General features: G+C 40.7%; 1 protein-coding gene across 2 annotated transcripts in view; it reads right to left on the bottom strand.

The window, feature by feature from the left end:
• The window catches only part of zmat2 (zinc finger, matrin-type 2), a 59,739-nt gene that overhangs the window by 18,324 nt on the left and 19,173 nt on the right, over positions 1–22,242 (bottom strand). For both annotated transcript variants that reach the window (XM_072264172.1, XM_072264171.1), the window contains exons 3-4: positions 18,677–18,800; positions 12,783–12,856 (exon numbers count right to left, since the gene is read on the bottom strand). In XM_072264172.1, coding sequence (XP_072120273.1) covers positions 12,783–12,856; positions 18,677–18,800 — 198 coding nt within the window. The remainder of the gene's footprint in view (positions 1–12,782; positions 12,857–18,676; positions 18,801–22,242) is intronic.

Here is a 22,242-nt window from a genome sequence, read left to right as displayed (position 1 = left end):
AGCGTATGGCCTCAAGATAAAGTTTCCTTTTGAAGCTGAGGTGAGAGAGAATTTCTTCAGAATACAGTGAATCTGTGGAATTTGTTATCACAGAAAGGGCTGTGTTGAATTAGACTTATTTTCTGTGCAGTTTAACAATTTATGTCTGCTCGTGTTTTATATAGCTACTTATATACATGTAACTGTTTAGTATGTTTCCTGGTAGTCACAGTATGTATATGCAGTTGATCATTCTGCCCACCAGTTCTTTGTTATGATTCTAAAAGCTTCTATGGTGTTGTATTATTTGAAAAGGGGCTCTCTGATTGGTTAACTTTTATCTACAAATTTGAGTGAAATGTTTCTTATCTATGGTATAAAAAGAACTGAGCACATAAGCTTACCTCCTTTATTTTTTTTTGGTCTTTACTTCTTTTTCCCTTCCCCTACCAAGACTACTGCTACTATATCCACTTCCAATTCTCTTTGTTCTATTAGCACCTAGTAAAATAATCATGAAGCAATAAGTTTTATGCCTCGTTCTCAACTTCTGAAAGAGCCTTGAATTAAAAACATTAGAATCTGACAGCTGTGACTAACTCACTAGGTATATTGATTGAATGGTAGAGCACACTCCATAAGCCAAAAGACCTAAGCTGTATCTAAATATCAATACAGACAGCCAATAACAAAAAAGAGAAACTGAAAGAGATTAATCTTGCAAGAGGTTGTATAAATATGGAGGCACAAAAGACAGCACAGGCTGGAATGAGGAGCAGCAAACAATCTGCTGGAGCAGGGGTGGCCAACCTTTTACATTCCATGCGTCAATTTTTTCACGCACGAGTTGAGATGCGCCATACAACTCTTGTACCCCCATTCAATTCTTGTAAAAATATGTTAATATAAACATATTTAGCATTTTTACATGATATATTGATTTAATATAAAACAAGATAAACATTACTTACCTTAATAAGACTTTTAACAAATATATTTTGTCTTCTTTTGATTTCTTCCTTTTTCTTAATCCCATAGACTTTCCGTAACTCAGACCCAAGCACTAGCTTCAGTTTTCCTTCTATTTCAGTCTGATGTTGTGTTTTATAGAGTCTATTAAGATCATGTCTTCTATTATGTGAGAAAGTGTTTTCACAAACAATGCACAATGGTTTTCCTGACAGACCCGCTATAAATAAGAGCTCATAAGAATTCATTTTCCCACTGTTCATTGAATTCACGCTTACTATCACTTTCTGCTTTTCTTTTGCTCATTTTCTTTTGCACTGTGATGGGTAACTGAATGTAAAAACAAGGCTTAATTTTTGAAAAAGTACAAAACTGCAAATGTTCACAAAGGACGAACTAAGTGCAATTCCAAACTGACTGGCAAAAACCTGCGGCGCACTGCTGGTGCAGATGCCTGGCGCCTCAGGATCAAACAAGTATCAAATGTCTATTGAACAGTTATGGAACGACTGCAGAACAAAAGTCTTTCTTTCCTAGTTTGACTCATTGAACATTTTTTAAAATTGAAAACAGATTAATGTTAAAGAAGATAACATTTGCCAAAAGATGTGCACGAAATAATAAAATCGTTAAAAATAATTGCTAAGTTTTAGGTTCATTCTCAGTATAACCCATTTCTAGCTCTAAGCTACTTGAATTCCTGTTATAGATTTTTTTTTTCTACAAATCGGTTTTTGGTTAATAATTTTTGCATGAGTAGGCTTACTTTTTTTTATCATCATCACTGGGGTGCAATGTGCCACTTCTAATCATCCAATGCGTCACTTTTGACGCATGTGCCATAGGTTGGCCATCCCTGTGCTGGAGGGTCAAACAACATCTGTGGGCGAGAAGTTATCAATGTTTCGGGCTGAAACCCTGCATCAGGTACTGCACAAACACTGTATCTTTAACACTGCATTCTGTTATTGGTTGTTCCCCTGTACTAGCTCAATGTACTACTGTAAAGAAATTATCTGTATGGATGGCATACTTTTCCATTGTATCTCAGTGATTGTCCTTTAAATCTATATATTAATACAACAGTTATTACCCTTTAGCCATCAGGCTCCTGTACCAGTGTGGATAACTTCACCCATCCTGACACTGAACGGATTCCACTGCCTATAGACTCACTTTCAAAGACTCTACAGCTCACATCCTAAGTACCACCTATTTACATTTTTTTATATTTGCACAGTTGTCTTCTTTTGCACATTGGTTGCTTATCAGAATTTGTGTGTAGTTTTTGATTGATTCTATTGTATATCTTTGTTCTACTGTGAATGTCGGTGGTGGGGTGGAGATACATCTCTACCAAAGCAGATGCAAGATGCACCTTCCCTCCGCTAGCCCGCCAAGGTGGGGAAGGTGTAGCACCTACTTAGCCCCCCCATCCCCCCTCCAATCAGTGTCACATGAAGCCATAGGAGTAAGTGGTGGATGGTCATACGATCAACTGGTGCATATCCTAAGTCCTGGTTATGCAACCACTGACGTCAGGCAGACAGTCTCGGAGGAGAACTGATAATAGCTGGAGTCACCCATCTTGTAAAGACACTGCCCAGAAGGCGGCAATGGCAAACCACTTCTGTAGAAAAATTTGCCAAGAGCCGTCATGGTTATGGAAAGACAATGATCACCCACGTCATACGACATGGCACATAACAAATGAACGTTACAACAGTGGTGTGCAGATCATCTCAAGCCTTAAAGTGGACGGGCTACAGCAGCAGAAGACCACACCAGGTTCCACTTCTCTACCTGACAAAGTGGATACTGACTGTATGTCAGTACTTCTAAACGTGATTCTGCTCTGTCCATCAGCACTAATATTGGCAAATTGAACTATTCGTTCAGTGTTTGCTCGGATTCAGTCAATTTATAAGAAAAACTACAGAGCAAAAATTTGTTCCTTCTACTTAAAATGAAATGGAGTATAAATCAGAGCCCAGAGACTTCAGAACTCTTATTAATTCTTCCATAAATTTTACAAACCTAATTTCTTAAATATCTAAGAGCTGAAATGCGTGCCGATGCCAGAATGGAAATTGAATTCCGACTAGATGACCTTCCCCTTAAGTTTGTGGTGGTGGGAGTGAATAGGAATTTTTATGAAACCCTCGGCAAAAAGGAAATACCAATTATCTCCAAAATTATGATGGGCTTGGATAGAGCAAATGTACAGAATATGTTTCCATTTGCAGACCAGAACCAAGAGGACCATAAATATTTGATAGTCACTAATAAATTCGATAGAGAATTCAGGGGAAAGCTTGCTCTCCGCACTCTGGCCAAGAAAGAAACTCATTACCACATGGAGTCATTGAGGCAAGAAGCGTTGATGTACTTAAAGGAAGCAAGCTAAGCACACAAGGGATAACGGATTGTATATAACAGCCGCATTACTGAACTACTAGCCCAGAGACAACTTTAAATTCCAAGTGGGTCTATTAATGCAGTTAATTAAATAAATGTCATCAGCTACAAGGCTATTAGTAACGGTGAATGCAAAAATACCTGGTTCCCGAAATTCCTAAAAAGAAAACCTATGTATACTCAATCTGACTTTCAAAATTCCAATTATTCTATGGGCATTAGGCTAGCGTTGGTGGTTCAGCGGGAGAATTCTCATCTACCACAAACCAGAAGCCCGGGTTTGATTCAAAATCTTAACAGGAGGCATGGTAGTGTATCAGTTAGCACAACGCTTTACAGCGCCAGCAATCTGGGTTCAATTCTTGCTGCTGTCTATAAGGAATTTGTGCAGAAGGTTTCTTCCCCATGATAATGTGGCTTTCCTCCAGCTGCTCCGCTCTCCTCCCACATTCTGAAATCGTAGGGTAGTAAATTTCCTCCCACATTCCAAAGGTTCAGGTTAGTAAGTTGCTGTCTTGCTAGGTTGGCTCCAGAAGCAGGACGACACTTACAGGCCGCCTACAGCACATCACAGACTGTGTTGGTCATTGACACAAAGCGATACATATCATTTTGAGATACATGTGACAAATAAATCTAACCTCTCAATTCAGAACAAACAATAACTGAACGCCTTGCCTTGCCTGCATCCCAGAATGAATAAACAAGGTATATAGTAGGAGGATATGTGTATGAAAGTGACATCACAGGTAAATAGGGTCATAAAGAAAGCTCTTGAGACAGTGGCCTTCGTAAATCAATGTATTGCATACAGGAGTTAGGATGTTATGTTAAAATTGTATCAGATGTTGGTGAAGCCTAATTTGGAGTACTGTGTGCAGTTTTGATCACCTCTCTACAGGAAAGATGAAAATAAAATTGAAAGAATGCAGAGAAAATTTACGAGGATGTTGCTGGTACTTGAGAACCTGAATTATGAGGGAAGGTTGAATAGCTCAGGACCTTATTCCTGAGAATATAGAAGACTGAGGGAAGATTCAACAGAGGCATACAAAATTATGAGGGGTGAGTGCAAGCAGGCTTTTTCCACTGAGGTCGCCCAGACTAGAACTAGAGATTTAGGGTTAAAGGTGAAAGGTGAAATGTTTAAGGGGAGCATGAGACCGATGGGCCTATGGACATCCTGCTGCCTTACAATCACTCAGAGGGTGGTGAGAATGTAGAACAAGCTGCCCGCCCAAGTGGTGGATGTGGGTTCAAAATTCAGAGAAATTTGTTTAGGTACGTGGATGGGAGAGGAATGGAGGGCTATGGTCCAGGTGCAGGGCGATGGCACTAGGCAGATTAATACATGGGCCGAAAGGCCTTTCTCTGTAACGTAGTATACAACAACTCTATTAGCACTTAATGTGTGATGAGACCTGGGTGATAGTAGAGAGTTCAATACTGCTATGGCCTTGGGAGAAGAAGCTGTTTCCCATCAACAGTTCTTGTCCTAATGCTTTGGTACCTCCTGCCAGATGGTAAGGGGCCAAATAGATTGCTGGACAGATGGAGATATTCTACAAACCTGTTACTAACCAGCAGTGGGAATTGAACCCCGATCACCAGCACTGTAAAACGTTATGCTAATCGCTACAGAACCGTGCCACCTCACAGCTCTCACTTTCTGAACTCGAGAGTGCAGGTTTGGATGGCTTAACTGTTTCACAAAAGATAATTCAACCCCCACCAACCTCAAATTCAAGAATCATTAACTCCTCAACTTCAAGTTTATTGTCACATGTATACAGCTAAACAAAACAATGTTCCTGCTGGTTTGTAGATGATGATTTCCTAGCCCATTCTACCATTAATATTACTCACCAGCCGTGCCTGGGTCTTGCTGCATGCAGGGATGAACTGCTTCATTTAAAGTCAGAAACTACAGCACAGCAACTTGCTAGAGTTGACTCCGCAATGTGAATCATAAGGTGATTATAAGGCAGCAGGATGTCCATTGGCCCATTGGTCTCATGCTGGCTTCACGTTAAGAATTCAGTCAATACCATTTCCCAGATCCTTCCTGAGAGACTCGCAATTTGTTTTTCAGTATGTTAAGTTCAAAGTTCAAAGAAAAGTTACTATCAAAGTACATTTATGTCACCATACACAAACCTGTGATTTTTTTTGCGGGCAATCACAGTAAGTACAAGAAACACAATAGAATCAATGAAAGGCCACGTCCAACAGGATGGACAACAGCCAATGTGCAAAATAAAATGAACTATGCAAATGTACACAGAAAGGGGGAAAGTAAACAAATAATAATAAAAATAAATAAGCAATAAATACCGCAAATAAGTGATGGAATATTGCAGTATAGTGATGGAACTAGTGAAGTTGAGTGAAGTTATCCCTCTGATTCATGTGTCTAACAACTGAGTGACAATAACTGTTCCTGAACTTGGTGGTGTGGGTCCTGAGGCTCCTGTACTTTCTTCCTGATGGAAGACGAGAGCATGACCTGGATGGTGGGGCTCCAATATGATGGATTCTGCTTTCTTGCGACAGAGCTTTGTGAATGTGAACCAGAAGGAATAACTTCAACTACCCAACACTAAACTGATCCCACAACCTATGGACTCACTTTTAAGGACTCTGTAACACCTTTTGCAGCTGGATTCTAGACTTCCTATCAGATCACCAACAGGTGGTAAGGATGGGCTCCCTCACCTCTGACCCTCAACACAGGTTACGCCCCCAAGGTTGTGTTCCGACTCCCCTGCTCTACTCCCTTTACTATGCTGGCACACACAGCTCCAATCTGATCAAATTCACAAATGACATGACTTTGGCTGGCTTTTTTCTAGTGGTGATGAGACAGCCTACAGAAGAGAAGTTGACACCCCAACACAGTGGTACCAAGATAACAACCTCTCCCTCAAAGTCCAGAAAACAAAAGAGCTGATTATGGATTACAGGAGGAATGGAGACAGGCTTGCCCTAATCAACATCAATGGGCCTGCAGTTGAGAGGGTGAGTAGTTTCAAGTTCCTTGGTATACACATCACCGATGATCTCACCTGGACTGTACACACCAGCTTTGTGGCAATAAAAGCACAACAGGATCTCTTCCACATCAGGCCACCAAAGAAGTTCGGCATGGTCCCCCAAATCCTCAAGACTTTCTACAGGAACACCATTGAGAACATACTGACTGGCTGCATCATCACCAATCTTGATCAGTAGGAAGAGTGCTATGGACAGCCCAGTGCATCCGTGGACATGAACTTCCTTCCATTGAGGACATTTATAACAGCAGGCGCAGAAAGGTGGTCTGGAAGATCATTGAGGGACACTAGTCACCCCAAGTATAAACTGTTTCATCTGCTTCCGTATGGCAAACTGTATCTCAGCACTAAAGCCAGGACCAACAGTCTACGGGACAGCTTCTTTCCACAAGCCATTACACTTACAAATTCACATGTCTATGTATTGCGACGGAGTCATAACGCAAAGATTTTTACTCCTTCACGTTGTGGGATGGATGTATGATTTAATTAAATTCTGTTCTAATTCTACTTATTGCTTATTTATTATTACTACCCTTTTTTCATTCATTTTGCATTTGCACATTGGCTGTCTGTAATTGTTGCTGTGCAATTTTTCATTTATTCTATTGTATTTCCTGTGAATGCCAGCAAGAAAATGAATATGTATTTTGATAATACATTTACTTTGAACTTTGAATAATGAATTCCCTTTTGAAAACCATAATTGAATCCTCTTTCACTGTCCTTTCAGACAGCAGGTTCCAGGTCATAGCTACCTGCTACGAAAAAGGTTTCATCTCATTCTTCCTATGGAGTCAAAGTCAGCCCATTGAGACTGTGCTGATCATCAAGCACCCATTTGTACTGGTTCATACTAATCATTTCCACCCCAGGGAAATGTCTCTGGTTGTCCTCTAGATCAATGCCTCTCATTATCTTGTACAGCTCTATTGAGTCACCTCTCACTGATAGAGCCACAGAGGGACGGTCGAGGTGGATTTCTTCAACTGTCACTTTCCCCTCCATAGATGCTGCCTGACCTGCTGAGTCTCTCCAGCAGTTTCTGCTTCAGATTCCAGCATTCACTGTAGAATCTGATATTGAGTCTGGAAAGCTGCAAGTTGCCCAGATGGAATATTGGGTACAGTTCCTCACATTCACAGTGGGTTAATACAGCCTGACAGTGACAGGTAAACCTGTGTGGCAGTTTTAAAAGTGTAAAAGCTATTGCACTGGGGCAGCTCCATTCTCTAGACCTTGGAAGTCTAAGTCCAGGAGTATGAGTAGTCATCACAAACTGGGGTCTTCCTTGGCAGGAATGGAGGACCTTGCCTTCATCTGTGCCTTGTCATGCCCTTCGCTCTCCAGTGAGAGTGGCTAAACCTCCTTCCTGGCCATTGGATCTCACTGTAGATCTCATCAGCCCAGCCACTGCAGCTGACTTCACATGCTGGGACAGGCATGTCCCTAACTCACCAGCGTACCAGGCCCACTGGCTACCCTCACCTGGTTTAACCTGCCTGTCAGAGTGGTGTGCCAGGGCCAACATCACATGCAAAAAGCTACTTGGAGCCACAGGTGAGAGCTGAATGTCTGGGGGTGAATGATCTGCCCCAGAATGGACAGAACAAGCCCTTCACCAGAGACGCTACCCCTTCCTACTCTTCTTTCTTTCTTTTTAAATCTTTTTATTGAATAAGTATACAAAAAGGTAAGCCATAAAGGCACTAATACACTGTTAGAATATAATAAAATTACAGGTGATATTAATACAAAAAAAATGATACAAACAATGTAATTTAAACATAACATACTAAGGTAATATAATAGTATACTAATTTTTATATATATATATATATACCAATAGAGAAAAGGAAAAAAAAAACCCCAAAAAAACCACCCTGCAACTAACTAAAAGCAAAGCAAAGCAATGGGCTAACTTGGAACCAAGCAGAGTTAAAAAACTTAAAATCACGTCCTCAATCCGGACCTCTATTAAAAACAGTAAAAAAAACAAGGGTATATAAATATGGAGCAAAAAAGTAGGAGAAAAAAAATTACATTAAATGAAAATATTGAATAAAAGATCTCCAGGTCTGTTCAAATTTAAGTGAGGAATCATAAAGATTGCTTCTAATTTTCTCCAAATTCAAGCATAATATCGTCTGAGAAAACCAAAAAAAGGTAGTTGGAGCATTAAGCTCTTTTCAATGTTGTAAGATACATCTTTTCGCCCTTAAAGTAAGAAATGCAATCATTCTACGGGCTGAAGGAGAAAGATTACTGGAAATTTTAGGTAGTCCAAAGATAGCAGTAATAGGGTGAGGAGAGATATCTATATCAATACCTTGGAGATAATATTAAAAATGTCTCTCCAAAAAGTTTCCAGAGTAGGACAAGACCAAAACATATGAGATAAAGAGGCTATCTGCCCCGGACATCTATCACAAAAAGGATTAATATGAGAATAAAAGCGAGCTAATTTATCTTTGGACATATGTGCTCTATGAACAACTTGAAATTGAATTAGGGAATGTTTAGCACAGATAGAGGAAGTATTGACTAATTGTAAAATCTGCCCCCAGTCATCCACGGAAATGATAGACCCCAATTCCTGTTCCCAATCTACCCTAATCTTATCAAATGGAGCTTTCCTAAGTTTCATAATAATATTATAAATCATAGCCAATGCACCTTTCTGACATGGATTAAGGTTAATTATAGTATCTAAAATGTATGTAGGAGGAAGCATTGGAAAAGAAGAAAGTATAGTACTTAGGAAATTTCTAACTTGTAGATATCTAAAAAAATGTATTCTTGATAAATTATATTTATTAGACAATTGTTCAAAAGACATAAGGGAACCATCTAAAAATAAATCCAAAAACCCTGAAATACCCTTAATCTTCCAAATTTGAAAAGCACGATCCGTAAAAGAGGGAGGAAAAAATGTTACCTAAAACAGGAATCGCTAGCCCAAATTGGTTAAGATCAAAAAATTTTCTGAATTGAAACCAAATACGTAAGGTATATTTAACTATCGGGTTAGATACCTGTTTGAGGCGTTTCAAATCCTACTCTTGATCCACTTTCACAAACATGAGAAAACCGGCAGATGCTGGAAATCCAAAGCAACACACACAAAATGCTAGAGGAACTTAGCAGGCCAGGCAGCATCTATGGAAGAGTATTCTACTTTGTTCTCTATACATGCCCAAAATTTGTCCTGGATTCTAACATTCATCCACATACACACGCGCATGCACACACCAATAACCGACCAATTTGCATAACTTTAGAATTGAAGCAGACACTGGAGCATCCCAAGGAAACCCATGTGGTGATGAGAACATACAAACTCCACATAGTCAACACCAGAGGTCAGGATTCAACTTTGACAGGTAGCATGGTAGCGTAGTGGTTAATCTAAACATCTTACAGCACCAGCGATTTGGGTTCCATTCCTGCCGCTGTCAATAAGGACATCCTCCCCCCACACCCATGACTCCTTGAGTTTCCTTCAGGTGCTCCAGTTTCTTTCCACGTTCCAAAGCTGTGAGGTAGGGTGAGCAAATTGTGGGCATGCCATGTTGGCACCGGAAGCATGACAACACCTGTGGGTTTGCCCAGCACAATTTCCGTAGATTTGATTTGAGGCAAATGTCATATTTCACCGTATGTTTTGATGTATACAGTATGTGGCAAATAAAGCTAATCTTAAAATCTTAATCTTGCCCTTTTGCTGAACTGAAAATGTGTCCTTTAACTACAAGTTACTCTGAAGCAAGCATATTGCACAAGGTTGAATGTATTTTTTTCTCTACAAAGCATTATCAGTGATATATCAAGTGGCTGCAGAGATACTCCTGTATGTCACAACAGATATCTATGTAAACATACAATGCCTATAAAAAGTATTCACCCCCCTTGGACATTTTCATCTTTTATTGAATCATAGTGGATTCAATTTGGCTTTTGTTTTTAAACACTGATCAACAGAAAAAGACTCTTTCGTGTCAAAGTGAAAACAGATCTCTGCAAAGTGATCTAAATTATTTACAAATATAAAACACAAAATAATTGATTGCATAAGTATTCACCCCGTTCTAGTCAGTATTTAGTAGATGCACCTTTGGCAGCAGCACCCCGTTCTAGTCAGTATTTAGTAGATGCACCTTTGGCAGCAGCAATTATAGCCTTGAGTCTGCATGGATAGGTCTCTATCAGCTTTGCACATCTGGACACTGCAAGTTTTCCCTACTCTTCTTTACAAAACTGCTCAAGTTCTGTCAAGATAGCATGGGAATCGCGAATAAACAGCCCTTTTCAAGTCGAGCCACAAAGTCTCAATTGGGTTGAAGTCTGGACACTGACTTGGCCACTCCAGGACATTAACTTTGCTATTGTTAAGCCATTCATGTGTAGCTTTGGCTTTATGTTTGAAGTCATTGTCTTACTGGAAAACAAATCTTCTCCCAAGACACGGTTCTCTAGCAGACTCAGGTTTTCCTCCAGGATTTCCTTGTATTTTTCTGAATTCATTTTACCCTCCACCTTCTCAAATGCCTGCTGCAGTGAAGCATCCCCACAGCATGATGCAGCCACCACCATGCTTCCTGATGTGTAGCGTTTGGCTTGTGCCAAACAGTGTCTAGTCTGATGGACAAAAAGCTCAACTTTGGTTTCATCAGACCATAAATCTTTCTTCCAGCTGACTTCAGAGTCTCCCACATGCTTTCTGGTGCACTCTAGCTGAAATTTCATATGATTTTTTTCCAACAGTGGCTTTCTCTTTGCCACTCTCCCATAAAGGGAGGAAAGCAAAAGAAAGGAAATTATAGACCAATTATAGACCTCAGTGATTGGGAAAGTGTTGGAGTCTATTATTAAGGATAACGTTTTAGAGTACTTGGAATGTGGAGAGGATGTTTCCTATGGTGGAAGTACCAGAACTAGAGGGCACAGCCTCAAAATTGAGGGGCGACTTTGTAGGAGGAAGAATTTTTTAAGCTAGAGTGTAATGAATCAATGGAATGCTCAGCCACAAACTGCAGTGGAGGCCAAGTCTGTGGGTATATTTAAACCGGAAATTGATTGTTCCCTGATCCGTCAGGGCAGTAAGGGATATGGCAACAAGGTAGATGAATGGGGTTGAGTGGGATCCAGGATTAGCCATGATGGGATGGCAAAGCAAACTCGATGGACTGAATGGCCTAATTCTGCTCCTATGACTTTTTGTCTTATGGCCTTAAAGCTGCGACTGGTAAAGCACCCCAGCAACACTGGTTGTATATGCAAACTCTCCCACCTCAGCCACTGAAGCTCATAACTGCAGAGTTGATATAGTTCTCTTGGAAACCTCCGTCACAAGACCCCTTCTTGCACAGTCACTCATTTTGAGGACGGCCCGCTCTGGATAGATTCATTGCTGTGCCATATTATTTCCATTTCATGATGATTGACTTAACTGTTCTTCAAGAGATATTCAGTGACTTGGAAATTTTCTTGTATCCATCTCCTGACTTGTGATTTTCAATAACCTTTTTGTGGAGTTTCATGGTGCAGTTTTTGCCAGGATACTGACTCACCAGCAGGTGGATCTTCCAGACCTTAACTGCACACAAGTCTCCAAACACCGATCTCCATTTAACTAATTTTGTGACTTCTAAAACCAAATTGGCTGCACCAGTGATAATTTGGTGTGTCATATTAAAGGGAGGGGGTGAATACTTATGCAATCAATTATTTTGTGTTTTATATTTGTAATTAATTTAGATCACTTTGTAGAAACATGTTCTCAATTTGACACAAGTCTTTTTCTGTTGATCAGTGCCAAAAAAGCCACATTAAATCAATTGTGATTCAATGTTGTAAAACAATAAAACATGAATACTTCCAAGGGGGGGGGGGGGGTAGTGAATACTTTTTATAGGCACTATTTAATCTAGTAGCATCCACGCCAAGACCACCAGACTCAAAAACAGTTACTTTCCCCAACCAGTAAGACTGATCAATACCTCCATGCATAAACGCACACCTCCACATCCCCCACCACCAATACTTCATCACTTCCTGTCAGTCACCTTATGTACAGACACTCCTGTACCTAGTGTCACTTTATGTACATAATTATAATCAATCTCTGAATATAAGCTATCATTTTTTAAATTATTTTTGTGTTTTTTTTTATCTTATTGTGTTTTTTGTGCTGCATCAGATCCAGAGTAAAAATTATTTTGTTCTTCTTTGCAATTGTTTACTGGACTGACAATAAACAATCTTGAACAATTTTTTGTCCAACCGTGTAAGGGACAGATACTGAATAGCATCTCACAGTTTTGTATGCACCCCTGCCACTTGCTACCCACTCTCGATACTCACGTTTTTTGCCATTTATATGATCCAGGAAATTGATGGAGTCCTTCACAACACAGTCACAAACGTTGCAGTAATATCTGTTGAGAGAAATGACAGGCAAAGTCAGTCCACTATGATAGAGTTGATTTTTTTTTAAATGGAGGAAGATGAGGGGATATTTAATCCAGGTGTCTAAAATTAAAAGCAACAAAGTTCAAAGTTCAAGATAAAGTTATTATCGAAGTACGTACCTATATGCTACCCTTTCTTGCAGGCATTCAGTAGACCACAAGACATAGGAGCAGAATTAGGCCATTTGGCCCATCAAGTCTGCTCCGCCATTCAATTATGGCAGATCATTTTTCCCCCTCCTTAGCCCCACTCCCTGGCCTTCTCACCATAACCACTGATGTCGTGGTCAATCGAGAACTGATCAATCTCCATTTTAAATACACCCAACGACCTGGCCTCCACAGCTGCCCGTGATAACCAATTCTACAATTCACCCTCTGGCTAAAAAAAAATTGTCCGCATCTCTATTTTAAATGGACACTCCTCTGTCCTAGGGCTGTGCCCTCTTGTCCTAGACTCCCCCAGCATGGGAAACATCCTTTTGACATCTACTCTGTCTAAGCTTTTCAACATTCAAAAGATTTCAATGAGATCCACTTCCCCCATTCTAAATTCCAGTGAGTACAGGCCCAAAAGCATCAACATTCCTCATATGATAATCCTTTCATTCCCAGAATCATCCTTGTGAACCGCCTCTGAACCCTCTCCAATGCCAGCACATCTTTTCTAAGATGAGGAGCCCAAAACTGTTCACAATACTCAAGGTGAGGCCTCGCCAGTGCCTTACAAAACCTCAGCATCACATCCCTACTCTTATATTCTAGGCCTCGTGAAAAGAATGTATGTGGATTTGTGCTCCTCACCACCGACTCTACCTACAAGTTAACTTTTAGGGTGGTCTGCACAAGGACTGCTAAGTCCCTTTGCATTTCAGATATTTAGATTTTCTTCCAATTTAGAAAATAGTCTGCACATTTATTTCTTCTACAGAAGTGCACGACCATGCATTTTCCAACATTGTATTTCACTCATTCTCCTAATCTGTCCAAGTCCTCCTGCAGCCTACCTGTTTCCTCAACACGACCTGCCCCTCCACCAATCTTCGTATCATCTGCAAACTTGGCAACAAAGCCACCTATTCCATCATCTAAATCATTGATATACAGCATAAAAAGAAGTGGTCCCAACACCGACCCCTTCAGAACACCACTAGTCACTGGCACAGAAATACAACAGAATCGATGAAAAACTATACACAAAGACTGACAAACAACCAATGTGTGAAAGACAACAACTGTGCAAATACAAGATAGATAATAGATAGGTAGAAGTAGATATAGGTGGGCAGATAAAACTGAGAATACGAGTTATAGAATCCCTGAAAGTAAGTCCGTACATTGTGGAATTAGTTCAACATTGAGATGAGAGAAGTTATCCATGCTGGTTCAGGAGCCTGATGTTTGAAAGGTAATAACCTGATGATTTGAGTCCGAAGGTTCCTGTACCTTCTTTCCAATGACAGAGGCAAGAAAGGAGCATGGCCTAGATGGTGGTGGTCCTTGATGATGGATGCAACTTTCTTGTGGCAGTACTCCGTGTAAATGTGCTCATAGGTGGGGTGGGCTTTTCCTGTGACGGACTGGGCCGTACCTCTGTAGGCTGTTCAAGATAAATAGGATACAATTCCCCTAGTACACAGTCTAATGACTTGGAAACACCAGACTACATTCAGGAAAACATTTTCAACCCGAGTTTGGAGTTACGTGAGACAGTGGGGAAAGTAAACACCATCACAACATTTAAAAAACGTACCCAGATAAACTCTTGATGTGTCATAACCAACAAGGACAAGCACCTTTCAAGGTCAAGACACAACAGCACCTCTACTTTCTTAAAAGTTTGCAAAGATTCAGGGTGTCAATTAAAACTTTGACAAACTTCTATAGATGTGCAGTGGAGAGTATCCTAATTGGTTGCATCACGGCCTGGTATGGAAACACCAATGCTCATAAATGGAAAGGCTTTAAAAAGTAGTGGATACAGCCCAGTCCATCACAGTTAAGGTCCTCCCCACCACTGAAACATTTACAAGGAGGGTTGTCTCAGAAAAGCAACATCTATTAAGGACCCCCATCACCCAGGCCATGCTTTTTTCTATGCTATCATCAGGAAGGAGGTATAGGAGCCTCAGGACCCACACTACTAGGTTCACAAAAAGTTATTATCCCTCAGCCATCAGGCTACTGAAGCAAATGAGATAACTTCACTCAACCCAGCACTGAATTGTTTCCACAATCTATGGACTCACTTTCAAGAACTCTTTAACTCATGTTCTCATTTTGGGAAGGGAGGGAGGCTTAAACTTCTTTTTGTATTGGCAGTTTGTTGTCTTTTGCACATTGGCTGTGTGTGGTTTTTCATCGATTCTATGGTGTTTCAATGTATTTACTGTGAATGCCAGCAAGAAAATGAACTTCAAGGCTGTTTATGATGACATGTATGTACTTTGATAATAAATTTATTTTGAATAAATAACTATTAAACAGGATCAGCCACATTGCTCTTTGTTCATCTTGCATGCTATACGTTTCAGTAATTCTACACAGAATAAAAAGTGAAGGGGGATGGATCACTCTGTAGCGTCACAGTTAGTGTAACACTATTTTAACGCCAGCGACCCCGGTTCAATTTCCAACGACGTCTGTGAGGAGTTTATTACGTTCTCCCCATAACTTGTGTGGTTTTCACCCAGTTTCTTCACACATTCCAGACATATGGGTCAGTAGGTTAATTGGTCACATGAGTGTAATTGGGCAGCGTGGGCTTATTACACTGGAAGGGCCTGTTACCACACTGTATCTCAAAATAAAACTTATTATCATATTACCATGAAAATAGACCCTTCAGCCCAAATGGTCTGTACCATCCAAACTAGCCCAAATTGACAGCATTTGGTGAATGACCTTCTAATCCAACAATGCACATACTTGTCCAACCTCACCTCTGTACTTCTTGCTTATTCGGGAAAACAGGAAACAGAACCAAAGACTCCTCTCATCCCAGTCATTTTGCTCCAACAGAAGTTTGAAAATACACACTACCAGGGCCAAGGACAGCCTCTATCCCGCCATACAAGTTCTTATACATTAATTCTATAAGTTCTAGAACATTACAGGACAGGAACAAGCCCTTTGGCCACAATGTTATGCCGATCCAACTAAATTAGTAATGAAATGTGCAACCTAGTTAATCCCCTCTACCTACACGATGTCCATATCCTTCTATTTCCCTCACTCCGTGTGCCAATCTAAACGCCGCTTATTAAGTCCCTAATGTATCTGCCTCTACCACCACCCCAGGCAGAACAGTAGGCAGATCTCGGAGGATCTAACCTGGTCCCAACATATTGATGTAGTTATAAAGAAGGCAAGACAGCGGCTATACTTTATTAGGAGCTTGAAGCCATTTGGCATGTCAGCAAATACACTCAAAAACTTCTACAGTTGTACAGTGGAGAGCATTCTAACAGGCTGCACCACTGTCTGGTATGGAGGCGCTACTGCACAGGGCCGAAAGAAGCTGCAGAAGGTTGTAAATCTAGTTAGCTCCATTTTGGGTACTAGCTACAAAGTATCCAGGACATCTTTAGGGAACAGTGTCTCAGAAAGGCAGCGTCCATTATTAGGGACCTCCAGCACCCAGGGCATGTCCTTTTCTCACTGTTACCATCAGGTAGGAGGTACAGAAATCTGAAGGCACACACTCAGCGCTTCAAGAACAGCTTCTTCCCCTCTGCCATCCGATTCCTAAATGGACATTGAGTCTTTGAATACTACCTCACTTTCTTTTTTAAATATATAGTATTTCTGTTTTTGCACTCTTTAAAAAATCTACTCAATATACGTAATTGATTTACTTGTTTATTATTTTATTTATTGTTATTATATTTCTTCTCTGCTAGACTATGTATTGCATTGAACTGCTGCTAAGTTGACAAATTTCATGTCACATGCCCATGATAATAAACCCAATTCTGATTCTGACATTTCAGACACCCACCACTCTGTGTAAAAAAAACTTGCCCCTCACATCTCCTTTGAACTTGCCCCCTCTCACCTTCAATGCATGCCCTTTGGTATTAGACATTTCAACCCTGGGAAAAATATATTGTCTACTCTGTCTATGCCTCTCATAATTCTATAAACTTCTCATCAGATCTTCCCTCAGCCTTCACTCTAGAGAAAACAACCCAAGTTTGTCTATATCTTTTATTATTGCACCTGCACTCTAATCCAGGCCGCACTGCACGATAAAAATGAACTCTTGATCTCCCTGCCTACCTCATTGTAGCCTTTGAATCTTATTTGTCTGCCTACACAATGCATTTTCTCTATAATAGTAACATTATTCTGTTATAACTTTAACGTTTGTACTACCTTGAAGTACTTGCGTTTTCCAATAATCTGTATGGATGACATGTAAAACAAAGATTTTGTCTGTATCTTGGTACATGTGACAACAATAAACCAATTACACCCCTACAACTTGTGTTCTCGATATTTATTGCTTATTTACTTAGTATTATTTTTCTCTTTGTATTTGTACAGCTTATTGTCTTTTGCACATTGATTGTTTGTCCACCTGTCATGGGCATTTTTTTCATTGATTCTATTGTGCTTCATTCTATTTACTATCAATGCCCACAAGAAAATAAATCTCAGGGTTGTATATGGTGACATCCACAATTGTAATTTGATAATAAATTTACCTTGGACTTTGAGCTACTGATTTGAACCAATTTGATTTGAAAGTGTTGTCCATACAGTCAATAATTAACCTGAGCCAATGTGATAGCTTCCACTCTACAAGTTAGGATGGCACAATAGTGCAGAGGTTAGCATAATATTACTATAGCACCAGCAACCTGGGTTCAATTCCACCACTGTCTGAAAGGAGTTTGTACATTCCTCACGTGATCACATGGGTTTCCTCAGGATGCTCCTGTTTCCTCCTACATTCCAAAGATGTACAGGTTGGTAAGAGTTAATAAGCTGTGGATATGGGTTGGCGCCAGAAGCGTGGAGGCATTCATAGACTGCCACCATCACATCCTCAAACTGTGTTAATTGTTGATACAAACAACGCACTTCACTATATGTTTTGATGTTTCAATGTACATATGTCATGCAAAACCATTCCAATCTTCGTCAATAAAACAACTACAACAGGATAAATGAGTCAATGTGACTACCACACTTACAAACCTGCAAATGTATCACAGCCACCCGCGATGAGTATCATGTCAAACTGGCAGCGTTATAGGACAGGTTGGCATGAGATAAACTAAAGGACACAGGAACAGAATTAGGCTGTTCAGCCTATCGAGTCTGCTCCGCCATTCCATCGTGGCTGATTTATTTTCCCTCTCAACTGCACTCTCTTGCCCTCTCCCCATAATCTTTGACACCCTGACAAATCAAGAACCCATCAACCTCTGTTTTAAATATACTCAACGACTGGGCCTCCACAGCCATCTGTGGCAAAGAATTCCACAGATTCACCACCGTCTGGCTGAAGATATTCTCCCACATTTCTGTTTAAAATGGATGTCCCTCTATTTTGAGGTTGTGCCTTCCGGTCCTAGACTCCCCTACTATAGAAAACATCTTCTCCACATCCACTCTATCGAGGCCTTTCAATATGATCCCCTCCCTCATTTCTTCTGAATTCCAGTGAGTGCAGGCCCAGAGCTATCAAACATCGAGTTGGCCAGTTATTCAGCTGGGTAGAGGAAACATGTCCGGGAGCAGCAAACGAAACTTGAAAGAGAGAAACACGACACTCACCCTCCCATTTCAGACTGGGGTGTTGTCTTCGTGATAACGATCGTTTTCCCCAACTTCGATTCCAAATCCACTTTATAGTCTCTGTGACGCAGGAGTTCCCGCTTGATCGGTACTGGTGGCTTCGCTGAAGAAAAACCATCAAGATGTAAACTAAGGGGTGAAGACAATTCGGACTACAATGAAACTGGTACAATGACAGATGGCTTTTTTTTAAATGGTAAAGGAAATAGAAATCATGTTTTACCATTCAATACAAATGTCTTAACGTGAAATCGTTGAACTTAAAAAAAATGCGCACAATATTCTTCAATGAAAATCACTCTTATAATAAGCTCTGAATTTTATCCACAGCGCTGATGTAAGGGATTAGAACTTAACAATGATAATTAATTAATTTAATGACAATGGCATGAAAACTGACTTCATCAATTTCAGGTAAACTGCTCTCTCTCAGTCCGTTTTTTGAGGTGGAGAGGGCTGAGAGTCTTAAGTTCCTATTGGTCACGTGATTACTGATTTATTTGATTCGGCAGAACACTGTGGGCCCAAGGGCCTGTTCCTGCTCTCTGTTCTATGAGCGAACATCACCAATAGCCTTTTCTCATCCAACCACTTTGATGGTGTGACCAAGGAAGTTCACCAACGCCTCTACTTCCTCAGAAACCTGAAGAAATTCGGCACGACCCCATCAACCCAAAACAATTTTTACTGATGCACCACAGAAGGCTGCACGATAATGTAGTGGATAATGTATCACTGTATAGAGCCAGGGACCCAGTTTCAATTCCCAGCACTGCCTGTAAGGAGTTTGTACGTTCTCCCCATGACCATGTGGGATTCCTGCTTGTGATCCGGTTTCCTCCCACATTCACAAATCATACAGGTTAAAGTATGGCAGTTGTGGGCATGCAACGTTGGCACTGGAAGCATTGTGACACTTGCAGGCTGTCTCCAACACATCCTTGGACTGCACTGGTCGTAATCGATGCATTTCACTGTGCTTCGATTCTTTTATTTAGGTTCATGTGATAAGTAAAGCTAATCTTTACATTTTTAATCTTAATCTTGAATTCTGGGATTCTCTGGAATTCTCCCCTCAATCACCGCCTCTCTCTGCTTTATTTTGAAACATCTAACATAGCTTTGATCAGCTGTTCTAATATCTTATTTAGTTCAATATCAGGTTTAGTTTGATTAGTCAAAGATGCTTTGCAAAATATCAAATATAATGGACCATAGCTTTAAGGTGAGAGAAGGAAGAGTTTAAGGGAGATGTTTGGGAAAAGTTTTGTTTTTACGTGGAGTGGTAGGTGTTTGGAACGCACAGCCAGGGGTGATGGTAGAAGCAGACACAATAGTGATTTTAAGAGTCATTTGGACAAAATGCATGTGAAGGGATATGGATTATGTGCAGGCAGATGCAATTAATTTCATGGTCGGGATAGATAGTGTGGGTGAAGGGCCTGTGCTGTATTATATACACCAAGTTAAAGGCACTATTTAAAAGTGAGAGAGAGAATGGCATAGCTGGGAGGCATCATTAATGGAAGTACATGCAAACTGCAGTAATAAAACTGTTATAGCCTCACATTCCTGGCTATAAATCACCACAACCCACAGGACTACATGGATCCAAAATCTTTACTTGCCACGCACCCCCCCCCCCCCCCCAACATGCTCTCCTAAATGCTGAACCAACTTTCCTCTGCTGGGCAGTCAAAGGGTCATTGAAACAAAAAGCAGCAAATCCACTTACTGATGGTGTACCTGACCACACTGACTGTCATTCCATCATGGCTAATTTATCCCTCTCAACCCAACTCTCCTACCTTCACCCCATAACCTTTGACACTCTGACTAATCAAGATCCTATTAACCTCCACTTTAAATATACTCAATGACTGGCCTTCACAGCCATCGGTGGCAATGAATTCCACAGATTCACCACCAACTAGCTAAAGAAATTTCTGATGAAGGGTCTCAGCTCGAAACATCATCTGCCTGACCTGCTGAGTTCCTCCAGTATTCTGTGTGTGTTCCTCCTCCTCTCTGTTCTAAAGGGATATCCTTCCATTCTGAGGCTGTGCCCTCAGGTCCTAGACTACCCCACTTTTGGGAACATCCTCTCCACATCCACTCTATCTAGGCCTATATATCTAGACCAAACCTCGAAAAATTGGACATATACCTGCTCCAAATTATTATCTCTGATAAGGTCTCCCAAGTATACTAGTTAGAAAATAATTACTTGAGAATAAATCCTAACCAGTGGTTTATTGGCTGAGTTTTAAATCTTGCGTTAACCATATATACTGTTGTATTCTTTTGCCGCAAGTTAACCCATCAACAGGTATACTGCCCCTGCATTGAGTAATGATCTTATTTTGAAATTCTGTCACTTCTCCCAATCTCTTCGGTTTTTTTTTACCATCAGCGCTCAGCAATCAATCATTAAAATGTAGTTTTGCCCACACAGTCAGCTTTCAGTTCCCATTCGATCACAGAGTAGCTTGCTTCAGGGAAGTCTGCAAAACACTGCCTCGGCCACCTTGTCCACACCCGCTTCAACTCCACATTATCCCACACCCTGCAGTCATTCAAGTTCAAGTTCAATTGTCATTCAACCATACACAAGAATACAGCCAAATGAAACAGCATTCCTCTAGGGCCAAGATGTGAAACACAGTTCCAACAGTCACACAGCACATATAGCCAGAAAAACACAGTCACACAAAAAAATAGTCCAAGTCCCTTAGTGTCATGGCCTGTAGATTGATGGTGCATGGGATGTTGTCCTGGAGCCATGCTTCTGCAAGAACACTCATTATGAGCTAACGAATGGTTCACTGCCTCTGAGGCCCATATTGTCCAAACATCCTAATGAAGGAACTGGGGAATATATAACAAAAATTGGGACTTTGAAAACTTGAGAGAATAAACAGAGAAAAACAATGTTCAAGATGTTAAAATGTCTAAAAAGTTTCATGGATAAATATGCCGAATGCTACTGCAATATGCTGCAAAGGCCATGTCTCCACAAAATCTACCCAGTCCATCCCAAGTTCAAGACAGGGTAAATGTGTGCAGGATTTTGTGAAGGTGGGTGTGACTAAAACTAGAGGTTATGGGTTAAGGCTGAATTTATTTTATAGACAATAGGTGCAGGAGTAGGCCATTCGGCCCTTCGAGCCAGCACCACCATTCACTGTGATCATGGCTGATCATCCACAATCAGTACCCTTTTCCTGCCTTCTCCCCATATCCCTTGACTCCGCTATCATTAAGAGCTCTATCTAACCCTTTCTTGAAAGCATCCAGAGAATTGGCCCCCACTGCCTTCTGAGGCAGAGCATTCCACAGATCCACAACTCTCTGGGTGAAAAAGATTTTCCTCAACTCCATTCTAAATGGCCTACCCCTTATTCTCAAACTGTGGCCTCTGGTTCTGGACTCCCCCAACATCGGGAACATGTTTCCTGCCTCCAGCGTGTCCAATCCCTTAATAATCTTATATGTTTCAATCAGATCCCCTCTCATCCTTCTAAATTCCAGTGTATACAACCCCA

The sequence above is a fragment of the Mobula birostris genome, chromosome 7 (genome assembly GCF_030028105.1).
Source record: "Mobula birostris isolate sMobBir1 chromosome 7, sMobBir1.hap1, whole genome shotgun sequence".
Classification (NCBI taxonomy): Eukaryota; Metazoa; Chordata; class Chondrichthyes; order Myliobatiformes; family Myliobatidae; genus Mobula; species Mobula birostris.
Note: the sequence above shows the minus strand (reverse complement) of the source record. Positions and strands in the feature narration are given on the sequence as shown.